General features: G+C 41.5%; 1 protein-coding gene across 1 annotated transcript in view; it reads left to right on the top strand.

The window, feature by feature from the left end:
- Positions 1-22985, top strand: part of ERCC6L (ERCC excision repair 6 like, spindle assembly checkpoint helicase) — a 50147-nt gene extending 27162 nt beyond the window's left edge. Inside the window, exons 2-3 of the mRNA XM_040406291.1 lie at positions 999-3564; positions 21705-22985. Coding sequence (XP_040262225.1) covers positions 999-3564; positions 21705-22985 — 3847 coding nt within the window. The remainder of the gene's footprint in view (positions 1-998; positions 3565-21704) is intronic.
- The last annotated feature ends 271 nt before the right edge of the window (positions 22986-23256 follow it).

The raw sequence follows: 23256 nt of genomic DNA, 5'->3' as shown, positions 1-23256 counted from the left end.
GGGAATCACGCAGTTTTTTTATTAAATTTTTTTTTTCTGTTACGGCGCTCACTGCATAGGAGATTTTTATTTTATATTTTAATAGTTTGGAGTTTTCGCACGTGGCAATATGTGATATGTTTATTGATTGTTTGTTTATATATTTTATCCGTAAATTTGGGAAAAGGGGTAGAGGGAAAAAGTTGGTGCGTCTTATAAAACTAATGTGGCCCAAATGTGTAACTTGATACAGCTCAGGAGCTCTCACTAACTGCTCCTGAGCTGCCATAAAACCATGGGAGAACGGGCGTGCAGCACTCGCAGTACCCTTCAGTGAAGCCGCCAGCCCGTACATACATTGCGGCACTAAGCAGCGGGCTAGCGGTTTCACTAATGACCAAGTGCTGCGCCTGATCATCTCCATGTGAGCTGGTCCTGGAGTGTCCGGACCGGTACCGTAACTGTCTGCAGGCTGGTGGCATCTCTGTAAGCCATATAGTGCCGCCAGCCTGCATTACTGTAGTACAGCGCCGCTCCCCCCCCCCCCCCCCCCCCCCCCAGTTGTTACTCCTCACACCCTGCCGTCGTCCAAGTGTCCTGCAGGCTGGCGGCATCTCTGTGTCCCATGTAGTGCCGCCAGCCTGCTGTATCCAAGTACAGGTCCTGACACTCACTCACTCACACTCTCACCCCTCCCCCCCCCACTAGGCAGGCAGTTTTTCTTCTTTACCCCCCCCCCCCCCCCCCCCCCCCACTAGGCAGGCAGTTTTTCTTCTTTACCCCCCCCCCCCCCCCCCCCCCCCCACCTAGGCAGGCAGTTTTTCCTCTCCCCTACTCTACTTGTCCGGTGCAAAACTGTTGGTCAAGACTGTAAAACCACTTATTGTATATTGAAAAGTAAAGTACCCGCTCTTCTATATAATGTGGTTTGTAATGAGCAGAATGTACCAGTTCTATTTATAATGAATTTCAAAAATGATAAACTGATTTCATTATTTTTTTTTATTTTTTTTTTGCAGATGTGTTCAAAAAGCAAAGCAAGAAGCCAAAAATGGAAACCTGTTAAAGTCAATAGAATTCTTTCAAAAAGCGGACTCCATACACCCCAGTGAAAAGCTTAAAGGTCGCATAGCAAAGCTTGAAGAAGCTCTCCAGCAGCTTGATGTCCAAAATGAGCAAGATGATGAGTTTATAGATGTGTTAGGCAGTGGGCTAATGCTCTATAAAGAACTATACAACAAGCTATTCGAACACCAAAAAGAAGGTGTTGCATTTATGTACAGACTAAACAGAGATGGAAGAAAAGGCGGTATTTTGGCAGATGACATGGGGCTGGGAAAGACTATCCAAGTTATTGCCTTCCTTTCTGGAATGTTTGATGCTGAATTGACCAATAGCGTACTATTAATAATGCCAACAACTCTAATTAGTAATTGGGTTAAAGAATTTGAAAAGTGGACTCCAGGCATGAGAGTGAGTGAATTTCATGGCACTAGCAAAAAGGAACGAAGCAGAAACCTAGAAAAAATCCAGAGAAAGGGTGGAGTTCTCATCACCACTTATCAAATGTTGATTAATAATTGGCAACAGCTTGCCACATGCAATGGACGAGAGTTTGTATGGGATTACATCATCTTAGATGAAGCACATAAAATTAAATCCTCATCCACAAAGACTGCAAAATCTTGTTCTGCAATTCCTGCTAAGAATCGCATTCTTCTGACAGGCACGCCAATCCAAAACAATCTACGTGAGATGTGGGCCTTGTATGATTTTGCATGTCAAGGAACACTGCTGGGAACAGCTAAGACTTTTAAAATGGAATATGAAAACCCAATAATTAGGGCTAGAGAGAAAGATGCAACGCCAGGTGAAAAAGCCCTTGGTCTTAAAATATCCGAAAACCTAATGAAAATTATTCAGCCTTACTTTCTTAGGCGTACAAAGAGTGACGTTCAGCATAAGAAGGTTTTTGAGCAGCAGACAACCATTGAGCGAAATAGAACATTATGTACAATGCCTTCCCTTACAAGAAAGAATGACTTCATAATATGGGTCTATTTATCATCGATTCAGGAAGATGTGTATAGAAAATTTATATCTTTAGATCAAATTAAGGAATTGCTAATGACAACCAGGTCCCCTCTAGCAGAGCTGACCATTTTGAAGAAGCTTTGTGATCATCCGAGACTACTTTCTGCTAGAGCCTGTGTTCAGCTTGGCTTGGAAGGAGATGGCACTGAAGAGCATGACATTGAAGTTGTTACAAAATTTGATCACCTTTCTGATGAGGCTCTTATAAAGGAGTCTGGAAAGCTGGTGCTTTTGATTGAGCTCCTTAATAGACTGAAAGAAGAAGGTCACAGGACTCTTGTTTTCTCGCAGTCAAGAAAAATGCTTGATATGATTGATCGCATCTTGAATAACAGAGGATTTAAAATAATGCGTATTGATGGGACAGTTTCTCTTTTAGATCGTGAGAAAAGAATAAGTATTTTCCAAACTAGCAACAGCTACTCTGTATTGCTGCTGACAACACAAGTTGGGGGTGTTGGATTAACATTAACTTCAGCTGACCGGGTTGTTATTTTTGACCCCAGCTGGAATCCAGCCACTGATGCACAAGCTGTTGATAGAGCCTACAGAATAGGACAACAAGCAAATGTTGTAATCTATCGACTCATAACCTGTGGCACAGTAGAAGAAAAAATATATAGGAGGCAAATCTTTAAGGACTCCTTGATAAGACAAACAACTGGTGACAAGAAAAACCCCTTCCGTTACTTCTCAAAGCAGGAATTAAAGGAGCTGTTTTCTCTAGAAGACACTCAAACCTCTTCCACTCAGATTCAGCTCCAAAACATGCATTCTTCTCAAAGGAAAACTGATACAAATCTAGATGAACACATAGCTTATCTTCATACTTTACCAATTTTTGGAATCTCTGATCATGACCTCCTCTATTCACATGAGATTCCCTCCCAAGAGGAGGAAAACGAATATGAAAATGAACATGATGGTCAGTACATTGAAGAAAGAGTTCAGAAGGCTCACGAACTAGTACAGATGGAGTCTCAACTGAATGAACAGCTAATGGAAAACTTAAAAAGGGACTCGGAAGGGGTGTGGCTTAGACCAAATATTTTCCCTGAAAAACCTAAACACAGAAGTATTTCTAATGATAAACCACAAGCCTTTCCTGAAATTGTAGATAATGCTGAACATGACATTGCAAATGTCAGTTGTCAGATGATTAGTTTGGTGATAGAAGATTCAGATGATGAAACGCTTCCCAGTGTTTCATTTAAAAAGGAGCAACCAAATGTCAATTCACACATAAGCAGTTTGTCATCTTCAATTGCTAGTCTACCTCCAGCTCCTCTAAATTATGAAACCTCAAAGAATGGAAACAGTCACTCTACCAGTTTGGTGATTGAGCCTTTTGAAGAGAATTTGACCCATGTTCCATACAGAAATGAATTGCCAAAAGCGACAGTGGACCAGACAAACCACTTGATAACTGAAGAATGCAGTGAGGAAGACATTTCAGATCCAGTCACATTTACGAAAGCATCTTCCAACATTGTAAGCACCCAAATGCTGTTGGAACACTGTTTTGAAAAGTAACTTGATAATTTTTACAATCTTCAAAGTGTCCCTGTACGTTGGCACTTTAACGCTCTGGTAGTTAAGGCTCTGTTGCTGTAATACTATTTCACAGTAATGAACAGGAGCTGGAACTGTGCTGTAAGTACTCGGGGTCTGCTGTATTATACAGCAGGCAACCCGGACTCACTGCCGGGATAGGAGAACTCTGATCCCAGGAGTTTTATCTCTTCAAAGGCCTCAGTCAATAGTGAACGCAACATCTGAGCAGTTAAAAGGAGGGAGGGAGCTCCCTCTGTCTTCCGATCAGCTCCACATAAATGCAATTGCAGGGTTCTGAGTACTTGGTATGGCAACCAGGCGCTTTCAGAAGGGACCCAGGCCTGCCATGTCCTAGCTACTAATGCATCCTGCCTCTGGCAGGATGTAATATATTGTTAGGCCAGTTTTACACCGGCCTTTCTTTTCCGGCAGTGGTATTTGTCTGGCCGCCTCAGCATATTTGCCGTGCTGCGGCCAGATCTCGCCGCTCCCCATTATAATGAATGGGGTCGGGCGGACTTTTGGCAGCGCACATGTGTACACTGTAGTATGAATCCAGCGGGCTGTTCCCCTACCTAAACAGTCTGCCGAAAAGATAAACACCAGTGTGAAAATGGCCTTACAGTGACTGCAATAAAAAAAAAAAACTCCCTTTTGCTAATTTCACTTAAAGGGAACCTGTCGCCTGGATTTTGTGCATAGAGCTGAGGACATGGGTTGCTAGATGGCCGCTAGCACATCCGCAATACCCAGTCCCCATAGCTCTGCGTGCTTTTATTGTGTAAAAAACCGATTTGATACATATGCAAATTAACCTGAGATGAGTCAGAGCTTGAAAATATGACTCTTCTCTGGTCACACAAGTAAGATATGACTCTTTTGTTAATTTGCATATGGATCAAATCGGTTTTTTTCCACAATAAAAGCACACAGAGCTATGGGGACTGGGTATTGTGGATGTGCTAGCGGCCATCTAGCAACCCATGTCCTCAGCTCTATACCCCAAATCCAGGTGACAGGTTCCCTTTAATATATACTGTGTATATCTATATAGGTGTGTGTGTGTATGTGTATATTAATCTTATTTAACTTGCATGGTGAACTTGACCCAAAGACTTAACCCACATAAAACAAGCCCTCACATGGCTATGTCTAAGGAAAAATTAAAAAGGTATGGCTTTTGAAATAAGAAATAATTGCCAAGCCTTAAGTACCAAATTAGGCTGCATCCTTAAAGGGGTTTGGTTGTGGGCAGTCTCTGATAACTGGGTCTCCTAGGCAACCTGTTAGTGTATTACTCAGTGTAATACACTAACAGGCAATGCATTACAATACAGATGTATTGTAATGCATTGCAGAGGGTATCATACCCCCAAAAGTAAAGTCCCAGAGTGGGACAAATAGTTTTAAAAAAGTCAGTTTTTTTTTCCAAGTAAAAAGAGACGTCCCTTTCCCCTGACTTTATATTGAAAAAATAGAAAAAAATCACACGCATTAGGTGTCGCCGCATCCGTAACGACTGGCTCTATAAAAAATATCACATGATCCACCCTGTCCGATAAACGCCGTAAAAATATAGAAACTGTTGAAAGAAAAACAGAAAAAAAAAAACTGTCACCTTACATCACAAAAAGTGCAACACCAAGCGATCAATTTGTATGTCCCCCAAAATGGTACCAATAAAACAGTCACCTCATTCCACAAAAGAGCCCCTACATAAGACAATCGCCCAAAGAAAAAAGACTGGCAATGGAGACGCACTTTTTTTTTTTTTTTTTTTTACCATTATTGTGTTAAAGTGAAATAAATGTTTCAAAAATGCTATTGTGTAAAACTTAAATAAGAAAAAAGTATACATATTAGGTATTGCTACGTCCGTAATGACCTGCTCTATAAAAATAGCGCATGATCTAACCTGTCAGATGAACCTTGTAAAAAATACAGCCATTTTTTGGTTACCTTGTCTCACAAAAAACGAATATAGAGTGATTTAAAAATCATATATACCCCAAAATAGTACCAATAAAACTGGCACCTTATCCCCTAGTTTCCAAAATGGGGTCACTTTTGGAAGTTTCTACTGTAGGGGTGCATCAGGAAGGGCTTCAAAAAACCATGCCCTCTAAAAACCAGTTCAGCAAAATCTGCCTTCCAAAAACCATGCGGCAGTCCTTTCCTTCTGCGCCCTGCTGTGCGCCCTTTCATCAGTTTACGACCACATGTGGGGTGTTTCTGTAAACCTCAATCAGGATAATTAATGTTTTGTTTGGCTGTTAACCCTCCATGTGTTAAAGAAAAAAATTGATTAAAATGGAAAATCTACCTAAAGTGAAATTTAGTAATTTCATTTTTTATTTTCCTTTAATTCTTGTGGAACACCTAAAGGGTTAACAAAGTTTGTAAAATCAGTTTTAAGTAACTTGAGGGGTGTAGTTTCTACAATGGGGTCATTTATGGGGGTATCCACTTTGTAAGCCCCACAAAGTGACTTCAGACCTGAACTGGTCCTTAAAAAGTGTGTTTTTGAAAAATAAAATAGGATTGCTTCTAAAATTCTAAGCCTTCTAACGTCCCCAAAAAATAAGATGACATTTACAAAATGATGCTAACATAAAGTAAACATATGGGGAATGTTAAGTAATAAACATATTACGGGGTATCACTTTCTGTTTTAAAAGCCGAGAAATTGAAATTCTGAAGATTACCAAAAATGTTGAAAAATTCGCAAATTTGGGATTTTTAGTAACCTAGTACATAAGGCCAAAAAAAGACATTTGTCCATCCAGTTCGGTCTGTCATCCTGCAAGTTGATCCAGAGGAAGGCAAAAAACCCTGTGAGGTAGAAGCCAATTTTCCTCACTTTGGAGTCGGGAAGGAATTTTTTATTCCCCTAATCAGGCAATCAGAATAACTCCCTGGATCAACGACCCCTCTCTAGTAGCTATAGCCTGTAATATTATTACACTCCAGAAATACATCCAGGCCCCTCTTGAACTCCTTTATTGTGCTCACCATTACCACCTCCTCAGGCAGAGGTTATTCTTACCGCAAAGAATCCTCTTCTATGTTTGTGTACAAACCTTCTTTCCTCTAGACGCAGAGGATGTCCCCTCGTCACAGTTAGTCCTGGGGATAAATAGATGATGGGATAGCTCTCTGTACTGACTCCTGATATATTTATACATAGTAATTAGATCTCCCTTCAGTCGTTTTTTTCTAAAGTGAATAACCCTAATTTTGATCTTTCAGGGTACTGTAGTTGCCCCATTCCAGTTATTACTTCAGTTGCCCTCCTCTGGACCCTCTCCAGCTCTATGTCTGCCTTGTTTACAGGAGCCCAGAACTGTACACAGTACTCCATGTGTGGTCTGACTAATGATTTGTAAAGTGGTAGGACTATGTTCTCATCGCGGGCATCTATGCCCCTTTTGATGCAACCCATTATCTTATTGGCCTTGGCAGCAGCTGCCTGACACTGGTTTTTGCAGCTTAGTTTTCTGTTTATTAAAATTCCTAGATCCTTTTTCCATGACAGTGTTACCGAGTGTTTTACCATTTAGTATGTACGGGAGACTTGCATTTTTCCTTCCCATGTGCATAACTTTACATTTGTCAGTGTTAAACCTCATCTGCCACTTATCTGCCCAAGCCTCCAATCTATCCAGATCCCTCTGTAGTAGTATACTGTCCTCTTCAGTGTTAATTACTTTACACAGTTTAGTGTGCAACCCTTCTACAAGATCATGATTAAATATATTGAAGAGTATAGGGCCCAATACTGACCCCTGAGGTTCTCCACTAGTGACAGTGACCCAATCTGAGTGTGTACCACTAATAACCACCCTCTGTTTTCTATCCCTCAGCCAGTTACTTACCCACATACAGACGTTTTCTCCCAGTCCGAGCATTCTCATTTTATATCCTAACCTTTTGTGGTACAGTGTCAAATGTTTTGGAGATCTCCAGATATACGACATCCATTGATTCGCCGCTGTCAAGTCTAGAACTTACCACCTCATAGAAACTGATTAAATTAGTTTGACATGACCGATCCCTCATGAAGCCATGCTGATATGGCGTCATTTGCTTTTTTTCCGTTGAGATGCTCTAAGATGGCATCTCTCAGAAAACCTTCAAACAGTTTACCCACAACAGATGTTAAACTTACTGGCCTATAGTTTCCAGGCTCTGTTTTTGGACCCTTTTTGAATATTGGCACCACATTTGCCATGCGCCAATCCTGTGGGACATTCCCTGTCAGTATAGAGTCTGCAAATATCAGAAATAAGGGTCTGGCTATGACAATACTTAATTCCCTTAGGATACGGGGGTGTATGCCATCCGGTCCTGCCGATTTTGTCTATTTTAATCTTTTTAAGTCGCTGTTGTACTTCTTCCTGGGTCCTACAGGACACTTTTAATGGGGAATTTATTTTTACATTCAGCATTTCATCTGACAGTTTATTTTCCTCAGTGAATACATTGGATAAAAAAAATATTTAACAGCTTTGCTTTCTCCTCGTCGCTCTCTGCGACTCCCCCCTCATTACTCTTTAAAGGGCCGACACCTTCAGATTTATACTTTTTAACATTTATATAATTGAAGAACATTTTAGGGTTAGTTTTACTCTTTGGCAATTTAATCTCTCGGTTCCTATCTTGGCCGCTTTTATTTGTTTTTTACATATTCTATTTTTTTCCTTTTAGTTTTTCAGTGCTTCTGTGCTACCCTCCTGTTTTAGTGTTTTATATGCTTTCTTTTTGTCATTTATTGCTTTCTTTACAGTTCTATTTATCCACATTGGTTTCTTTTTGTTCCCTAACCTTTTATTCCCATACGGTATGTACCTCTCACAATGAGATTTTTGGATATTTTTAACCCCTTAAGGACTCAGGGAATACCGGTACGTCCTAACTTTAAATGAAGATTCCGGTGCCCCGGGGGTTAATGGGAACGGGATGCCGGCTGAAATCATTCAGCCGGAATCCTGTCACAACGCCAAGGGGGGGGGTCATGTGACCCCCCCCTATCGGCGATCGCCGCAAACCGCAGGTCAATTCAGAACTGCGGTTTGCTGCGCTTTCTGCAGTTTCTGATCCCCGCATTTTTTGCAGGGGGGTTGGGGGCGGTGCGGGAGGCACCCGCCCGCCTCCTCTTGAAAATTCGTTGGTGGCCAGTGGGTATACCAGGGTGTCAGCACATTGCTGACACCCTGGTATAAACGGCTGACATCTGTGCAGATGTCAGCCGTTTAACCCTTTCCATACCGCGGTCCGTACGGACCGCTGTATGGAAAAAGTTTACAGTAAGAGGGAGCTCCCTCCCTCTCCCATCGGGGGGCTGCAGTGCCTTTGCAGCCCCCCGATGGAGAGGGAGAGAGCTCCCAGACAGCCCCGTCCTTACCCTTCCCCGTCTGCGAAGTTCTGACCACAACTGAGCAGACGGGGAAGGTTCCCATGGCAACAGGACGCAGTCTCAGGCATCCTGCTGTCCATGGTGCTGAACAGATCTGTGCTAAAGGCAGAGATCTGTTCAGACAAAGTGTAAGTAAAATACAGTACAAAACACTATATAGTGTACTGTACTATATTATACAGACATCAGACCCACTAGATCTTCAAGAACCAAGTGGGTCTGGGTCGAAAAAAAAGTAAAAATCAAAAAACACATTTATCACTGATTAAAAATGAAAAAAAAAAATTCCCTACACTTGTTTGGTATCGCCGCGTCCGTAACGACCTGATCTATAAAACGGTCATGTTACTTTCCCTGCACGGTGAACGCCAAAAAAATAAAAACTATTAGGAAATTGAAATTTTGCCCACCTTACTTCCCAAAAAAGGTAATAAAAGTGATCAAAAAAGTCACATGTACGCCAAAATAGTACCAATCAAACCATCATCTCATCCCGCAAAAATCATACCCTACCCAAGATAATCGCCCAAAAACTGAAAAAACTATGGCTCTCAGACTATGGAAACACTAAAACATGATTTTTTTTGTTTCAAAAATGAAATCATTGTGTAAAACTTAAATAAATAAAAAAAAGTATACATATTAGGTATCGCCGCGTCCGTATCGACCGGCTCTATAAAAATATCACATGACCTAACCCCTCAGGTGACCAAAATAAAAACTGTGTAAAAAAAAAAAGCCATTTTTTTGTCATCTTACGTCACAAAAAGTGTAATAGCAAGCGATCAAAAGGGTCATATGCACCCCAAAATAGTGCCAATCAAACCGTCATCTCATCCCTCAAAAAAGGAGACCCTACTTAAGATAATCTGTTTTGAATACCTTGAGGGGTGTAGTTTATAGAATGGGGTCATTTTTGGGCGGTTTCTATTATATAAGCCTCACAAAGTGACTTCAGAGCTGTAGTGGTCCCTAAAAATTGGGTTTTTGTACATTTCTGAAAAATTTCAAGATTTGCTTCTAAACTTCTTCTAAGCCTTGTAACATCCCCAAAAAATAAAATATCATTCCCAAAATGCTACAAACATGAAGTAGACATGGAGAATGTAAAGTCATCACAATTTTTGGGGGTATTACTATGTATTACAGAAGTAGAGAAACTGAAACTTTGAAATTTGCAAATTTTTCAAAATTTTTGGTAAATCTGGTATTTTTTTATGCAAAAAAATTAACTTTTTTGACCCAATTTTAGCAGTGTCATGAAGTACAATATGTGACGAAAAAACAATATCAGAACGGCCTGGGTAAGTCAAAGCGTTTTAGAGTTATCAGCACTTAAAGTGACACTGGTTAGATTTGCAAAAAATGGCCAAGTCCTTAAGGTGAAATAGGGCTGAGTCCTTAAGGGGTTAAGGATATTCCATTTTGTGGCTGTATTTTTATTTTTGAGGACTTTGTCCCAGTTAGTTAGGCCTATGGCCTCTCTTAGTTGGCTAAATTTAGCTTTTTTGACGTTTGGTATTTTTGTTCCTCCCTGTAGAAATGCTCTTTTGAATGATAATTGGAAGGTTATTACTTTATGGTCACTATTTCCTAGGTGTCCCCCAACCTGCACATCTGTTGTTCTGTCAGGCCCATTGGTTAATACTAAGTCCAGTATGGCCGTCCCTCTAGTCGGGTCCTGAACCAGTTGGGAGAGGTAATTGTCTTTTGGTTATTGTCAAGAATCTGTTTCCTTTATGAGATATACAAGTTTCAGTTTCCCAGTCTATATCTGGGTAGTTGAAGTCCCCCATAGTCCCCCATAATAACGACCTTAATTATGATTTGCCATCTCGTTTAGTAGTAGATTTTCTGTAGACTCTGGTATATTGGGTGGTTTATAGTAAACTCCTATTAGTAATTTATTATTGTTTTTAGCTCCATGTATCTCTACCCACAGTGACTCCACATGCTTTTGTCCCTCACTTGTATCTTCCCAGAGTGTGGGCTTTAGACAGGACTTTACATAAAGGCAGACTCTCCGGTTTTGACGATCCTTTCTAAACAGACTGTAACCTTGTACATTAGGCTACTTTCACACCTGCGTTAGGTTTGGATCCGTCTGGTATCTGCACAGACGGATCCGCACCTATAATGCAAACGCTTAGATCCGTTCAGAACGGATCCGTTTGCATTACCATGAACAAAAAAAAAATATATATATATATATATATATATATATATATATATATATATATATATTTTTTTGTTCATGATAATGCAAACGGATCCGTTTTGACTTTACATTGAAAGTCAATGGGGGACGGATCCGTTTGAAAATTGAGCCATATTGTGTCAACTTCAGACGGATCCGTTTGCCTCCGCACGGCCAGGCGGACACCCGAACGCTGCAAGCTGCGTTCAGGGGTCCGCCTGCTGAGTGGAAGACAAACGGTGCCAAACTGATGCATTCTGAGCGGATCTGTGTCCACTCAGAATGCATTAGGGCTGGACGGATCCGTTCGGGGCCGCTTGTGAGTGCCTTCAAACGGAACTCACAAGCGGAGCCCCGAACGCTAGTGTGAAAGTAGCCTTTACTGCCCAGTCATAGCTATCATCCAGCCATGTCTCAGTTATTCCCACTATGTCATAGTTCTCCTCACACATCACTAATTCCAGTTCCCCAGGTTAATTAGTCAGGCTTCTGGCATTAGTATACATACATTTGAGAGGTTTATGTATATTGTTTACCCTACACCTTTCCTTCTGAACTGTTCTAGTCCCTCCTTCCATTCCTCCCCCAGTCCCACTACCTTGCCCCTGGTCTCTATCTGCACTATCTTCCCCTCCTATAATGTAATTTCCCTCCCCCCCAGTCCCTAGTTTAAACACTCCTCCAACCTTCTAGCCATCTTCTTCCCCCAACACAGCTGCCCCTTCCCATTTAGGTGCAGCCCGTCCCTACGATAGAGCCTGTAGCCGATAGAGAAGTCGGCCCAGGAACCCAAACCCCTCCTTCCTACACCAGTTCTTGAGCCACTTATTGATCTCCCGCTGCCTTTCTTCTGTGGCCCGTCGTACAGGTTGTATTTCGGAAAATTTTTCATAAATAGTTTAATATATTGACTAAAATTTATGATTGTCATAATACATTATACATAAATAAAGGATACTGGCAATCGGAGTATCAAAAGACAATCGCATCTCATATTGACCAGAATATCCACAATATGCTGCATCAAAAGAACTCCCCTAAGGGTGCGTGCAAACAAGGATGGCGCTATCCCGACACGGGTTTCTGCGTGCCTTAATCCGTCACACCGAAACGCACGTCGGGGTAGCCCCATCCTGGTTTGCACGGCCCCTTTCACTCTGCCGAGTATTCCGCGCGGATGCGATGTGTGAGTTGAACGCATTGCACCCGTACTGAATCCCGACCCATTCATTTCTATGGGGCTGTTCACATGAGCGGTGATTTTCACGCATCACTTGATGCGTTGCGTGAAAATCGCAGCATGCTCTATATTCTGCGTTTTTCACGTAACGCAGGCCCCATAGAAATGAATGGGGTTGCGTGAAAATCGCAAGCAAGTGCGGATGTGGTGCGATTTTTCACGCACGGTTGCTAGGAGACAATCGGGTTATAAGGGAAAATAATAGCATTCTGAATACAGAATGCATAGTAAAATAGCGCTGGAGGGGGTAATTTTTTTTTAAACTCACCTTAATCCACTTGATCGCGCAGCCGGCATCTCCTTCTGTCTTCATCTTAGCTGTGTGCAGTAACAGGACCTGTGGTGATGTCACTCCGGTCATCACATGGTCCATCACATGATCCATCACCATGGTAAAAGATCATGTGATGACTGGAGTGACATCACCACAGGTCCTGTTACTGCACACAGCTAAGATGAAGACAGAAGGAGATGCCGGCTGCGCGATCAAGTGGATTAAGGTGAGTTAAAAAAAAAATTAACCCCTCCAGCGCTATTTTACTATGCATTCTGTATTCAGAATGCTATTATTTTCCCTTATAACCATGTTATAAGGGAAAATAATTGCAATCTACAGAACACCGATCCCAAGCCCAAACTTCTGTGAAGAAGTTCGGGTTTGGGTACCAAACATGCACTATTTTTCTCACGCGAGTGCAAAACGCATTACAATGTTTTGCACTCGCGCGGAAAAATCGTGCATGTTCCCGCAACGCACCCGCACCTTTTCCCGCAACGCCCGTCTGAAAGAGGCCTTAGGGGAGTTATTTTGATGCAGCATGTTGTGGATATTCTGGTCAATATGAGATGTGATTGTCTTTTGATACTCCGGTTGCCAGTATCCTTTATGTATAATTGTTTATGTAACTATAGATCACTATCTGCTGCATCATGTTTTAATATGTATTTACATTATTGTACAAATACTATATACCCCTGTATTGTGAGTGCTACCAGGATGGTGTTTTCTTCTGTCACTTTATTTTCCTTTATAATATCCGCATCCTTTTAAACCTTAAAGGGAACCTGTCACTGGGATTTTGGGTATAGAGCTGAGGACATGGGTTGCTAGATGGCCGCCAGCATGGGTATATGTAAAAAGACACCCCAAAACACATTGCCCAACTTCTCCTGAGTACGGCGATACCACATGTGTGACACTTTTTTGCAGCCTAGGTGCGCAAAGGGGCCCAAATTCTAAAGAGCACCTTTTAGGAGGGCATATTTACGCATTTGGATTCCAAACTACTTCTCACGCTTTAGGTCCCCTAAAATGCCAGGGCAGTATAAATACCCCACAAGTGACCCCATTTTGGAAAGAAGACACCGCATGGTATTCCGTGAGGGGCATGGCGAGTTCCTAGAATATTTATTTTTTTGGCACAAGTTAGCGGAAAATTATTTTTTCTATTTTTATTTATTTTTTTCTCTTACAAAGTCTCCCTTTCCGCTAACTTGTGACAAAAATTTTTTTTTTTACATGAACTCGACATGCCCCTCACGAAATACCTTGGGGTGTCGTCTTTCTAAAATGGGGTCACATGTGGGGTATTTATACTGCCCTGGCATTTTAGGGGCCCTAAAGCGTGAGAAGAAGTCTGGAATATAAATGTCAAAAAAAATTTACGCATTTGGATTCCGTGAGGGGTATGGTGAGTTCATGTGAGATTTTATTTTTTGTCACAAGTTAGTGGAATATGAGACTTTGTAAGAAAAAACTGTAAAAAATTTCCGCTAACTTGTGACAAAAAAAAAAAAAAATCTTCTATGAACTCGCCATGCCCCTCAAAAGTGATCTTTTTATCAGGCCTGATCGGGCGAACACTGCGTTTTTTGTAGAGCCTATAGAACATGTCCTATTCTTGTCCGCAATTGCGGACAAGAAAATGCTTTTTCTATATAGTTCTGGCAATATGCGGATCCGCAAAATGCGGAAAGCACGTTGCCGGTGTCCGTGTTTTTCGGATCCGCGGTGTCCGTGTTTTGTCCGCAAAACGCATACGGGCGTCTGAATGGAGCCTTACAGGGGGTGATCAGGGAGTCTATATGGGGTGATCACCGCACTGTAAGGCTCCATTCAGACGTCCGTATGTGTTTTGCGGATCCGATCCGCAAAACACATACGGACGTCTGAATGGAGCCTTACAGGGGGGTGATCAGGGAGTCTAATATGGAGTGATCAGGAGTTAATAAGTGACAGGGGGGAGTGTAGTGGTGTTTGGTGCTACTTTACAGAGCTGCCTGTGTCCTCTGGTCGATCCAAGCAAAAGGGACCACCAGAGAACCAGGTAGCAGGTATATTAGACGCTGTTAACAAAACAGCGTCTAATATACCTTTTCAGGGGTTAAAAAAATCAGATCTACAGCCTGCCAGCAAATGATCGCCACTGGCAGGCTGTAGAGCAGCTAGTTTACCTGCAGTTCCTGTGAACGCGCGCTCCTAGGAAATCTCGCGTCTCGCGAGATGGCGCGTCTAGGAGGAATGAATCGACCGCCTCCGGAACGCAATCCTGCGTTAGGCGGTCCGGAGGCGGTTAAAGTGGTTGTCCATAGTAATTAAAAACCTCTGAGATTCACCTAAATTGGCGGAAATAAAACTGCATTATACTCTCCTTGTTGCTGCTTGTTCACAAACTACTGTGGTGACATGCCAGTATACTGCTTGTCTACTTTTTTTTTTTTTAAAGGTATCTTTATTGAATTATTTATTTTAAACAGTTGACGCTTTTCAGGGCCAGACCAGACCCTTCACCAGACCGAGAGTATATTTACAAAGGGAAGTACATGCATTAAATCAGTGTTCTGGCAGGTAGACAGTAAAGGGTTGGGGATATGCAAATGAGGATGAATGCATAAATAATTTTGTATAAAGAAATAGTCATTCCTAAGAAAAATCTGGTAACAGCTAAAAATTATTTCAACAGACCTAAAATGAAATTGTGTGTACAAATTTATTCTTGGGGATACTGACTGGTGGTGGTGTCATTCCTAAAACTGGCCACTAGAGTCCTGTATAGGAAAAAGTTAAATATTAGTATGGTAGTATGGTAATGGTAGTATGGTAATGTTTTATAGAAATGCTAGCTATTCTGTTCAATCCGTGATGGAACCTATATATACATCCAAAAAAGTTCTCTGGACTGAAGAACTTCAAAACGATTAAGTATGTAAAGGTCTGCAATCAATTGGAATGACAGTTGTACACTTAAGATCATTTTTGTGGTTCGAAGTGTAATGTTAGAAATCCTTTGTTTAAAAAAAACTATGTTGTAGTGGTACACTGGATAAAATAAATTATGTAGTCTGTTTCACAGTTAAGATGGGCCTTGATCTCAAAGGACATACTGTAACTGGTAGAGAAGAATGTAAAGATGTTATATGCAATGGTTTGGCAGCAAAGGCACCTTTTTAGTGCCGCAGCAAAGCTGTCCGGATTTTGTGTTCTGGATGGTTCATCTTTATTGAATAATTTCTGATGATTCAAGCTGCTAGGGGCTAAAATGTTTTGACCGGTAGGAGCCCTTCGGAAGGTGGTTCCTAGGTGTCTGGGGAGTTTCTTGCTGAGGAGTGGGTCTTGGGAATTGAATATGGCAATGTTTTTGTAGGATAGAGGATACCTTGTGATGGATGCCAGAATAAGTAGTGATGAAGTGGTTAAGTCTGAAATAATGTTTACTTTGTGTCCACTTTGGTATTAAATACTGTGCCTGACTGAGGACTTTGCTACGTTCGAGTGCATAATTGATTAGTTTCATTGGGGGACCTTTTTCAAGGAACCTCTTCTCTAGTTTCTTGGAAATGCTTTAGTTTCTGGGGCATTTCTTTATTAATAGATTTTAACCAGACACAGAAGGTTATATCTAAAAATGCAATCTTCCATAACAATACACACTTTGTGACACCTGCACACTTTAGAACAGTTGATAGCAACAGTTATATTCATTATACTAGTAATCACTACAAAAATGGCTTAACATTCCATACAGTCAGTTTAAACATCTGTAAAAATTGCACTGAAGAGTCCACTTTCCTATCACAATTCAAGAAACTAGAAGTTCCTTAAAAAGGTTACTTCAAGAAACTGATCAATGATGCACTAGAACGTACCTCATACCAATGGGAACACATAGTGAAGATAACTTCAGATGTAACTTCATCACTACTTATTCTGCCACCCATCGCAATGTACTCTATCCTAGAAAAACACTGGCATATTTTATTACAAGACCCAACACCTCGGCTAGATACTCCCCAGACACCTAGGAATCACTTTTCGAGGGGCCCCTACTGTTAAAAACATTTTAGCCCCTAGCTGCTTGAAACAGCACAAACCATCCAGAACACAAAATCAGGACCGTTTTCACTGCTGCTCTACAAGGTGCCTTTGCTGCTCAACCATTGCACATAAGGCTACTTTCATACTAGCGTCAGGACGGATCCTGTCCTATTTCGCCGGACAGCCGCTCCGTCCCCACTGACTATAATGGGGACGGGGGCGGAGCTCCGGCGTAGCACGGTGAAAGGCCGCAGGACTAAAACTACTGCATGTCCGACTTTGTAGTCCGGCGACCTCACCACGAACTGCCGTGCTGCCCCGGAGCTCCACACCGTCCCCATTATAGCCAATGGGGACGGAGCGGCGGCACGGCAAAATAGCGGCAGGACTGATCTGACAGGGTGAACAGCCTGTCGGATCTGTCCTGCCGCTAGTGTGAAAGTACCCTAACATCAATTTTCCTCTACCACCTACAGTAAGTCCTTTGAGATTAAGACCCATCTTAATTGTAATAGACTACATCATTTATCTCATCCAGTGTACATGTGGCATGCAGTACATTGGCTGCACCATACAAAAACTCCATAATCACATCAGTCAGTACCGCCATGAAAAAGTATTTTGAAACTAGGGCTTTTTAAGCATTGCACTTCGATCCCCAAAAAGTTATCCTAAGTGTATAACCCTCCTTCCAATTGATTGTCTTACCTTTTACATGATTATAATCCATTTTGAGGTTCTTGGGTGCAGATACATTTTCTGTTTTGTATAAAATAGCCTCTAACAGCCCACATGGCCTGAACGACATAGCTGAAACAGTGTTTTATAATACATTTCTATAAAACACAGCGTTGCCATACTTGCTTTATATTTTACTTTTTCCCCATATAGGACTTTACTGACCTCCAGTGGCCAATTTTAAGAATGACAGTGCCATTAGTGAATATCCCCTAGAATAAATGTGTATTTGCAATTTAATTTAATTTTGTCTGTTAAGTTTACATGTTTTAATCATGTAATACTAATTTTAAGCTTTGTTACCAGATTTTTCTTAAAGGACAAATATTCCACAGTTTTCAAATCAGCACCTGGATCGGAATTCTTTTGTAATTGCATGTAATTAGCCACTGAGTTATTCGATAGCATACATAATGTATCTGTATAGTGCCATCTTCTGTTCGTTCTTTTTATTTATTTCTCCGACTCACTGAGATGGCCGCACATGCTCAGTCTCATCCTTCAACTGCCTCCTGAGCTGTGATGGACAGCTCCAATAGAAAAGACACTCCCCTTGAGCGGCCAGCTTGATATAAATCTAGCATAGAAATGAATCTCTGGATTCACGTCAGGTACAGGGCTGGTTCTAGCTTTGTTAGAAAGACTGCCATGTGCTATTTGATGTCTGATTTTCATGTTTTATATTAGTCATGAGAGAATCCCTTTTATGTATGACTAACAATGTCTTTTTACTTAATGATTTATGTATTTATTCACTCACCCTCCTTTGCATGTCCCCTTCCCTTTACGGTCTTCCTGCTAGAACACCCATTTAATGCATGTACTCACCTTTTGTAAACATACTGTTTCTTGTTCTGATGAAGGGGCAGGTCCGGCCCGAAACATTTCACCTGTAACACAAAAATTTTCATTAAAGATACATTCAAAATTAATCAAGCCTGCTGCTCATCCTGCATCTTTCTCTCTAATCTCTGCTACTTGCATGCATTGCCTGAAGGGACAAGCCAAGCAGCACCAGTGTCTGCTACACCAACTACACTCCACTTTGAGTGCTGAGCTCCCAGCACAACCCATTCAGGTGAGAACCTACAATTTAGCTTACTGACCACTTGTTTAGCGGTCTTGCCTATGAAGCGCTGCTCTCCCTTCCCTACCTTTTTTAAAGGGTTTGTCCAGTATTTTTTTATTGATGGCCTAGTCCCAGTCAGACACCCTAGACCCTTGCCGATGCCCATTGCCATAAGTAGGCACTGGAACTACACTGCTTAACCCATTGTGTAGTGGATGGAGCTGGTAATTGCAGTCCTGCTCCCACTAAAATTAATAGGAACAGTGCTGCAGTTATCCGCTCCATCCACTACACTATGGATGGGACTGTGTACGGATGCCAGAGCTACCCGAAACATCTGATTAGAGGGGTTATGGGCAGTCTGATGTTGATAAACTGTCCAGAGGATTGGCTATCTGTGTCAAAATCCTGACTGATCCCTTTTAGGGCTGAAACGATTACTCGATTGAATCAAGTAATTCGACACACAAAAATGTTCGATGCAAATTTTTTGCATCAAGTATTCGTTTGTGTCATGTGACCACTGAGTGGGAGCGAAGCGCTTGCTATTACAGCTCCATGGTCACTCGCCGGCGCTGCACTGTGACTGTACTGTATCCTGACACATCGTCATGTCATGATGCACGTAAGCGCGCACTATGACCAGATGCTGTGTGACATCAGGACAGTGCAGCGTGCAGAGAAGATGATGGAGCTGTGGAGTGGCACCCCTACAGCAAAGGTAAGTACTAGCGCTGGGAACATGGCTAGGTGGGGGGGGGGGTGGCATCTGATGGTGTTGAGGGAACCTGATGGCATGGTGGGGAAGCTGATGGCACAAGGGTGGGGGGGGCTGATGAGTTTTTATAAAGAAATGTATTTTTTATATTAGTCTTTTTGTTATTAGAGTACTCAAAATAGTTGATGGCTACAGCCCTAATCCCTTTAGCGCCTACAGCTCACTGGATTGATTCCTTGATTGAATATGCTTGTGTGAAGTTAGTCTTAAAGGGATCAGGTCACCAGAAAATTCACTGTTAAACGAACCATTGCTTTGTAGGGCTGGCTCAGCTAAATATCTTTTGGCAATCCGCTTCATTCTGGGTTTAATTCATATGCATATGACCAGTTATGTGCACCAACTTCAGGCTCATGCCACTCTGTGCACACTTGAGCTCCTCCCTCTCCTTGATTGACCAAGCCAAATTCCTGCATAGGCATCTCATCTGTCCTTGTCAGTGAATAAAGGAGGGGCTGACATATTAAGCAGGATGAGCAAGTGTGCACAGACTGCCTTGGGTCTACTCTCAGTGCACTTAACATTCAGCTTAGTTAGGGTACTTTCTCACTTGCGGCAGGACGGATCCGACAGGCTGTTCACCCTGTCGGATCCGTCCTTCCGCTATTTTGCTGGACCGCCGCGCAGTCCCTATTGACGCATTAAAAGTCCTGCATGTTTGACTTTTTAGTCCGGCGGCCTCTCCCCGCGAACTGCTGTACTGCGCCGGAGCTCCGCCCCGTCCCCATTATAGTCAATGGGGACGGAGCGGCGGCACGGCAAAGTAGCGGAAGGACGGATCCGACAGGGTGAACAGCCTTTCGGATCCGTCCTGCCGCAAGTGTGAAAGTACCCATAGCCCTACAAGATTGTGTTCCTGGTTTAAGGCTAGTGTCAGTTTTTTGTGTCTGTTTTTAATGCAGTTTAAGTCAAAATTGGATCCAGGATAAATTTTATTTCTGATTCCTTTCCAACCCTCTTCTGGATTTGGCTCTTAAAAACAAAAACTTCCACAAAGAACTATGTGTGATCACGCTTAGGCACATTCACACTGAGTTTTTTGCTGGCATAATTTGGCATGGATTTTATGCCAAAAATCCACTGGTAACCACATGGAATCTGCCTCCCGTTGTTTTCAATGGAAGACTATTGCTGCTTTTCATGCAGCTGCGGTATATAGCTGTGACTGCACCAAGATATTACTTGTCCTTTTTTTTTTGGTCCAGTGCCCGTCATTTTGTCTCATATGTATGGCGCTAACAAGTGGAGGGAAGCACTTTTGCATAGCACTTGCGCTCCTTTGCTCCCCTGAAGCCGCATTCTCTTTTAGCACTTGCTGCGGGCTCTTACCCCCAACACCGACCAGATGTGGCCGTTTCTTTTCATGTTGGGACCCACGCAGAAGAGCCAGTGCAGTGGAGACGACAACTTTGGGGGAGATGGGAAGGGTAATTGCTAAGTAAAAGAGCTCAAAAGGTTGACGTTGGCCTTGTTTTGTGCAGGCGGAATTTAATTTTGTGGAGTTGTTCAGGGGTACATATGAATTAGATTAATTTGTGATTTTTTTATTTTTTTTGCTGTGGAAACAAACTATATGACCTAATGAATTAATCGGGTCATTATTTTTATGTGGATAACTAATATGTGGTTATTTTTATTTAATGTGTGTGTACAGGCTTACTAAACAGACAGACCTGTGGTCCTTTGCAGCTCTTCAAAACTGACTGTTTCCCCAGTCTCCAATTGAGTCACTGGGAATCCACTTTGATCATGTCACAGTATGTACAGCAATTCAAGTGTTCTTGGCACAGGAGCACTTTGGGTGTCATTAACCACTTTATTGCAGTCACCCACAAAAGACCTCTCATTGTTATTACCATCATTCAGACCATTAGTTTCCTTGTCTGCTGTACATAAGGGATATGCTGCCTGCGAATCAGATTTTTTTATTTTATTAAATATGCACGCATAAATAATATGATTAGCACAAAAGTGTTTGCCAGACTGATCCCTGGGCATGCTTGAGCCAAAATGATTGGGGATGAATATTCATTCGCTCAGTCAACTGCTCCTGTACAAGGATCTTAAGATTACAATGATCTACAGATGGGATCATACTACTGAAAGTGACCCAGGCTTCTTATATATGTTTCTGCTCTACAGCAAACCTTTAGAACTGTTCTTATGGCATCTCAGGCAAGATATGTGTTTTAGAATGTGATAATGGATTCAATTGTAACTTTGTGAGAGACTTCCTTCCAGACTCCAATCTTTAAAAGTAGACACCTGTTGGATTTAGTAAGGACCATGATTAAATAACTTTTTTCTTTTCTTTTTTTTTGCAGGTGTTTGGAAGTTCTCTAATAAATGGATATTCTGGAATGGAAAACATTGTTTCAGCAGCTTTACCGGTTAACAGTTTGGGCATCAAAAGTTCAAACAGTTTGCCATCTTTTGTTATCAAAGCAGCAGAATGTGAACAACCATGCATTAAAGAAAATATAAGTCTCAATGAAGACACCAGTTCCCCTCTATCAAAGTCCCAATTTCAATGTGACTTTAATTTAGTTCTAGAAGATTCAATGGATGATCATTTTGCATCAGTGCATGAAATGGAAACCTCCATTGCTCCAGCAAAGGAAGTTCTACTAATACTGGATGATTCTTTGGAAAATATGAGCCAAAAAGATAACTGCTTTGAATGTTCTATGGAACTTGAAAGAAAAAGTAGAAATAGAAGTGTAAACAAGGAGGATTCAAAGTACAAACTTGAAGGTTGTGCTGAAGTTGCAGAAACTTTTCAGAATGAAATGGATATATTAAACTCTTGTCTGGAAAATAGCACTGGAGAAGTTAGTAGAATTGATGCAGAGGAGAGTGATGAAGAGGAGATTCTTTTTGCCACCAATCGTAAAGGTACCAGGAGAATCTGTTCTGAAAGTGAAACAGAGAGCTCAGTGTTTCTAAATGAAGAAAATGAGAGGGAGTTTTCACCTTTCAATAGCCCTTCTGTCAAAGTGATGAGTGTGTCAACTCCAAAGTTAGAGAAATGTTGGTCCGACAATCTGTTTCCTCAAAGGAGCAGTTTAGGAAGGCGCAAATCTATTGCCTCAAGAAGATCTCTAATTCATGTAGCTGTAGAAGAAGCTACAGACATTCAAGAAGATATTAATGATGGAGATGACGAAGTCAGTGACCAAGGGGAGGAGGAAGAATTGCTAGCAAATGAAGCGCAAGAGGGTGATGATGAAGAACATGAACATACAGAAGAGAAGCCAATGGGAGAAATTTTCGTCCTGGAGGACAGTTTAGCAACATCAGAAGAGAATTATGAACATGATAGCTTTGCTATAAAATTCTCTTCAAATGAAGAGATAACAGAGTCTACTGGTGAAGTGGAACTGCTCTCTGATGAGCAAGTTGACTACTTGGCTGCAGAAATGTATCAAAGTAAAGGGTCTAGTCAAGAAGATGACTACTCCATTCTGGTGAAACGTGGCAAGGAGCTTAAAGATGGCGGACATGTGAAAGAAGCTTTACTCTGTTTTGAGAAAGCACTTAATATTAAATCGGGAGACCCTGAACTTATGATGATTACTTTGAGTTTGTACAGACAACTATGTTAAAAAAAATTTTTTATCCGTTACCAGTAAAAGATAAATCTAATTGTAATAATGTGGTCTGTGTTTTCCTTGTAAATAGAATGTAATAAAAATTCTGAAACTCTACAATCCAAAGTGACTTTGAGTTGCTTACATAAGAGAAGCAACCCATAAATTACACCATTTTAAAAACCTGCACCCTTTAAGTTTTTTATTTAAAACATGAATTTAGAAACGTTGTTAACCCTTTAGGTGTTCAACAAGAATTAAAGCAAAATAGAGATGAAATTTAAAA

The sequence above is a fragment of the Bufo bufo genome, chromosome 8 (genome assembly GCF_905171765.1).
Source record: "Bufo bufo chromosome 8, aBufBuf1.1, whole genome shotgun sequence".
Taxonomy (NCBI): Eukaryota; Metazoa; Chordata; class Amphibia; order Anura; family Bufonidae; genus Bufo; species Bufo bufo.
Note: the sequence above shows the minus strand (reverse complement) of the source record. Positions and strands in the feature narration are given on the sequence as shown.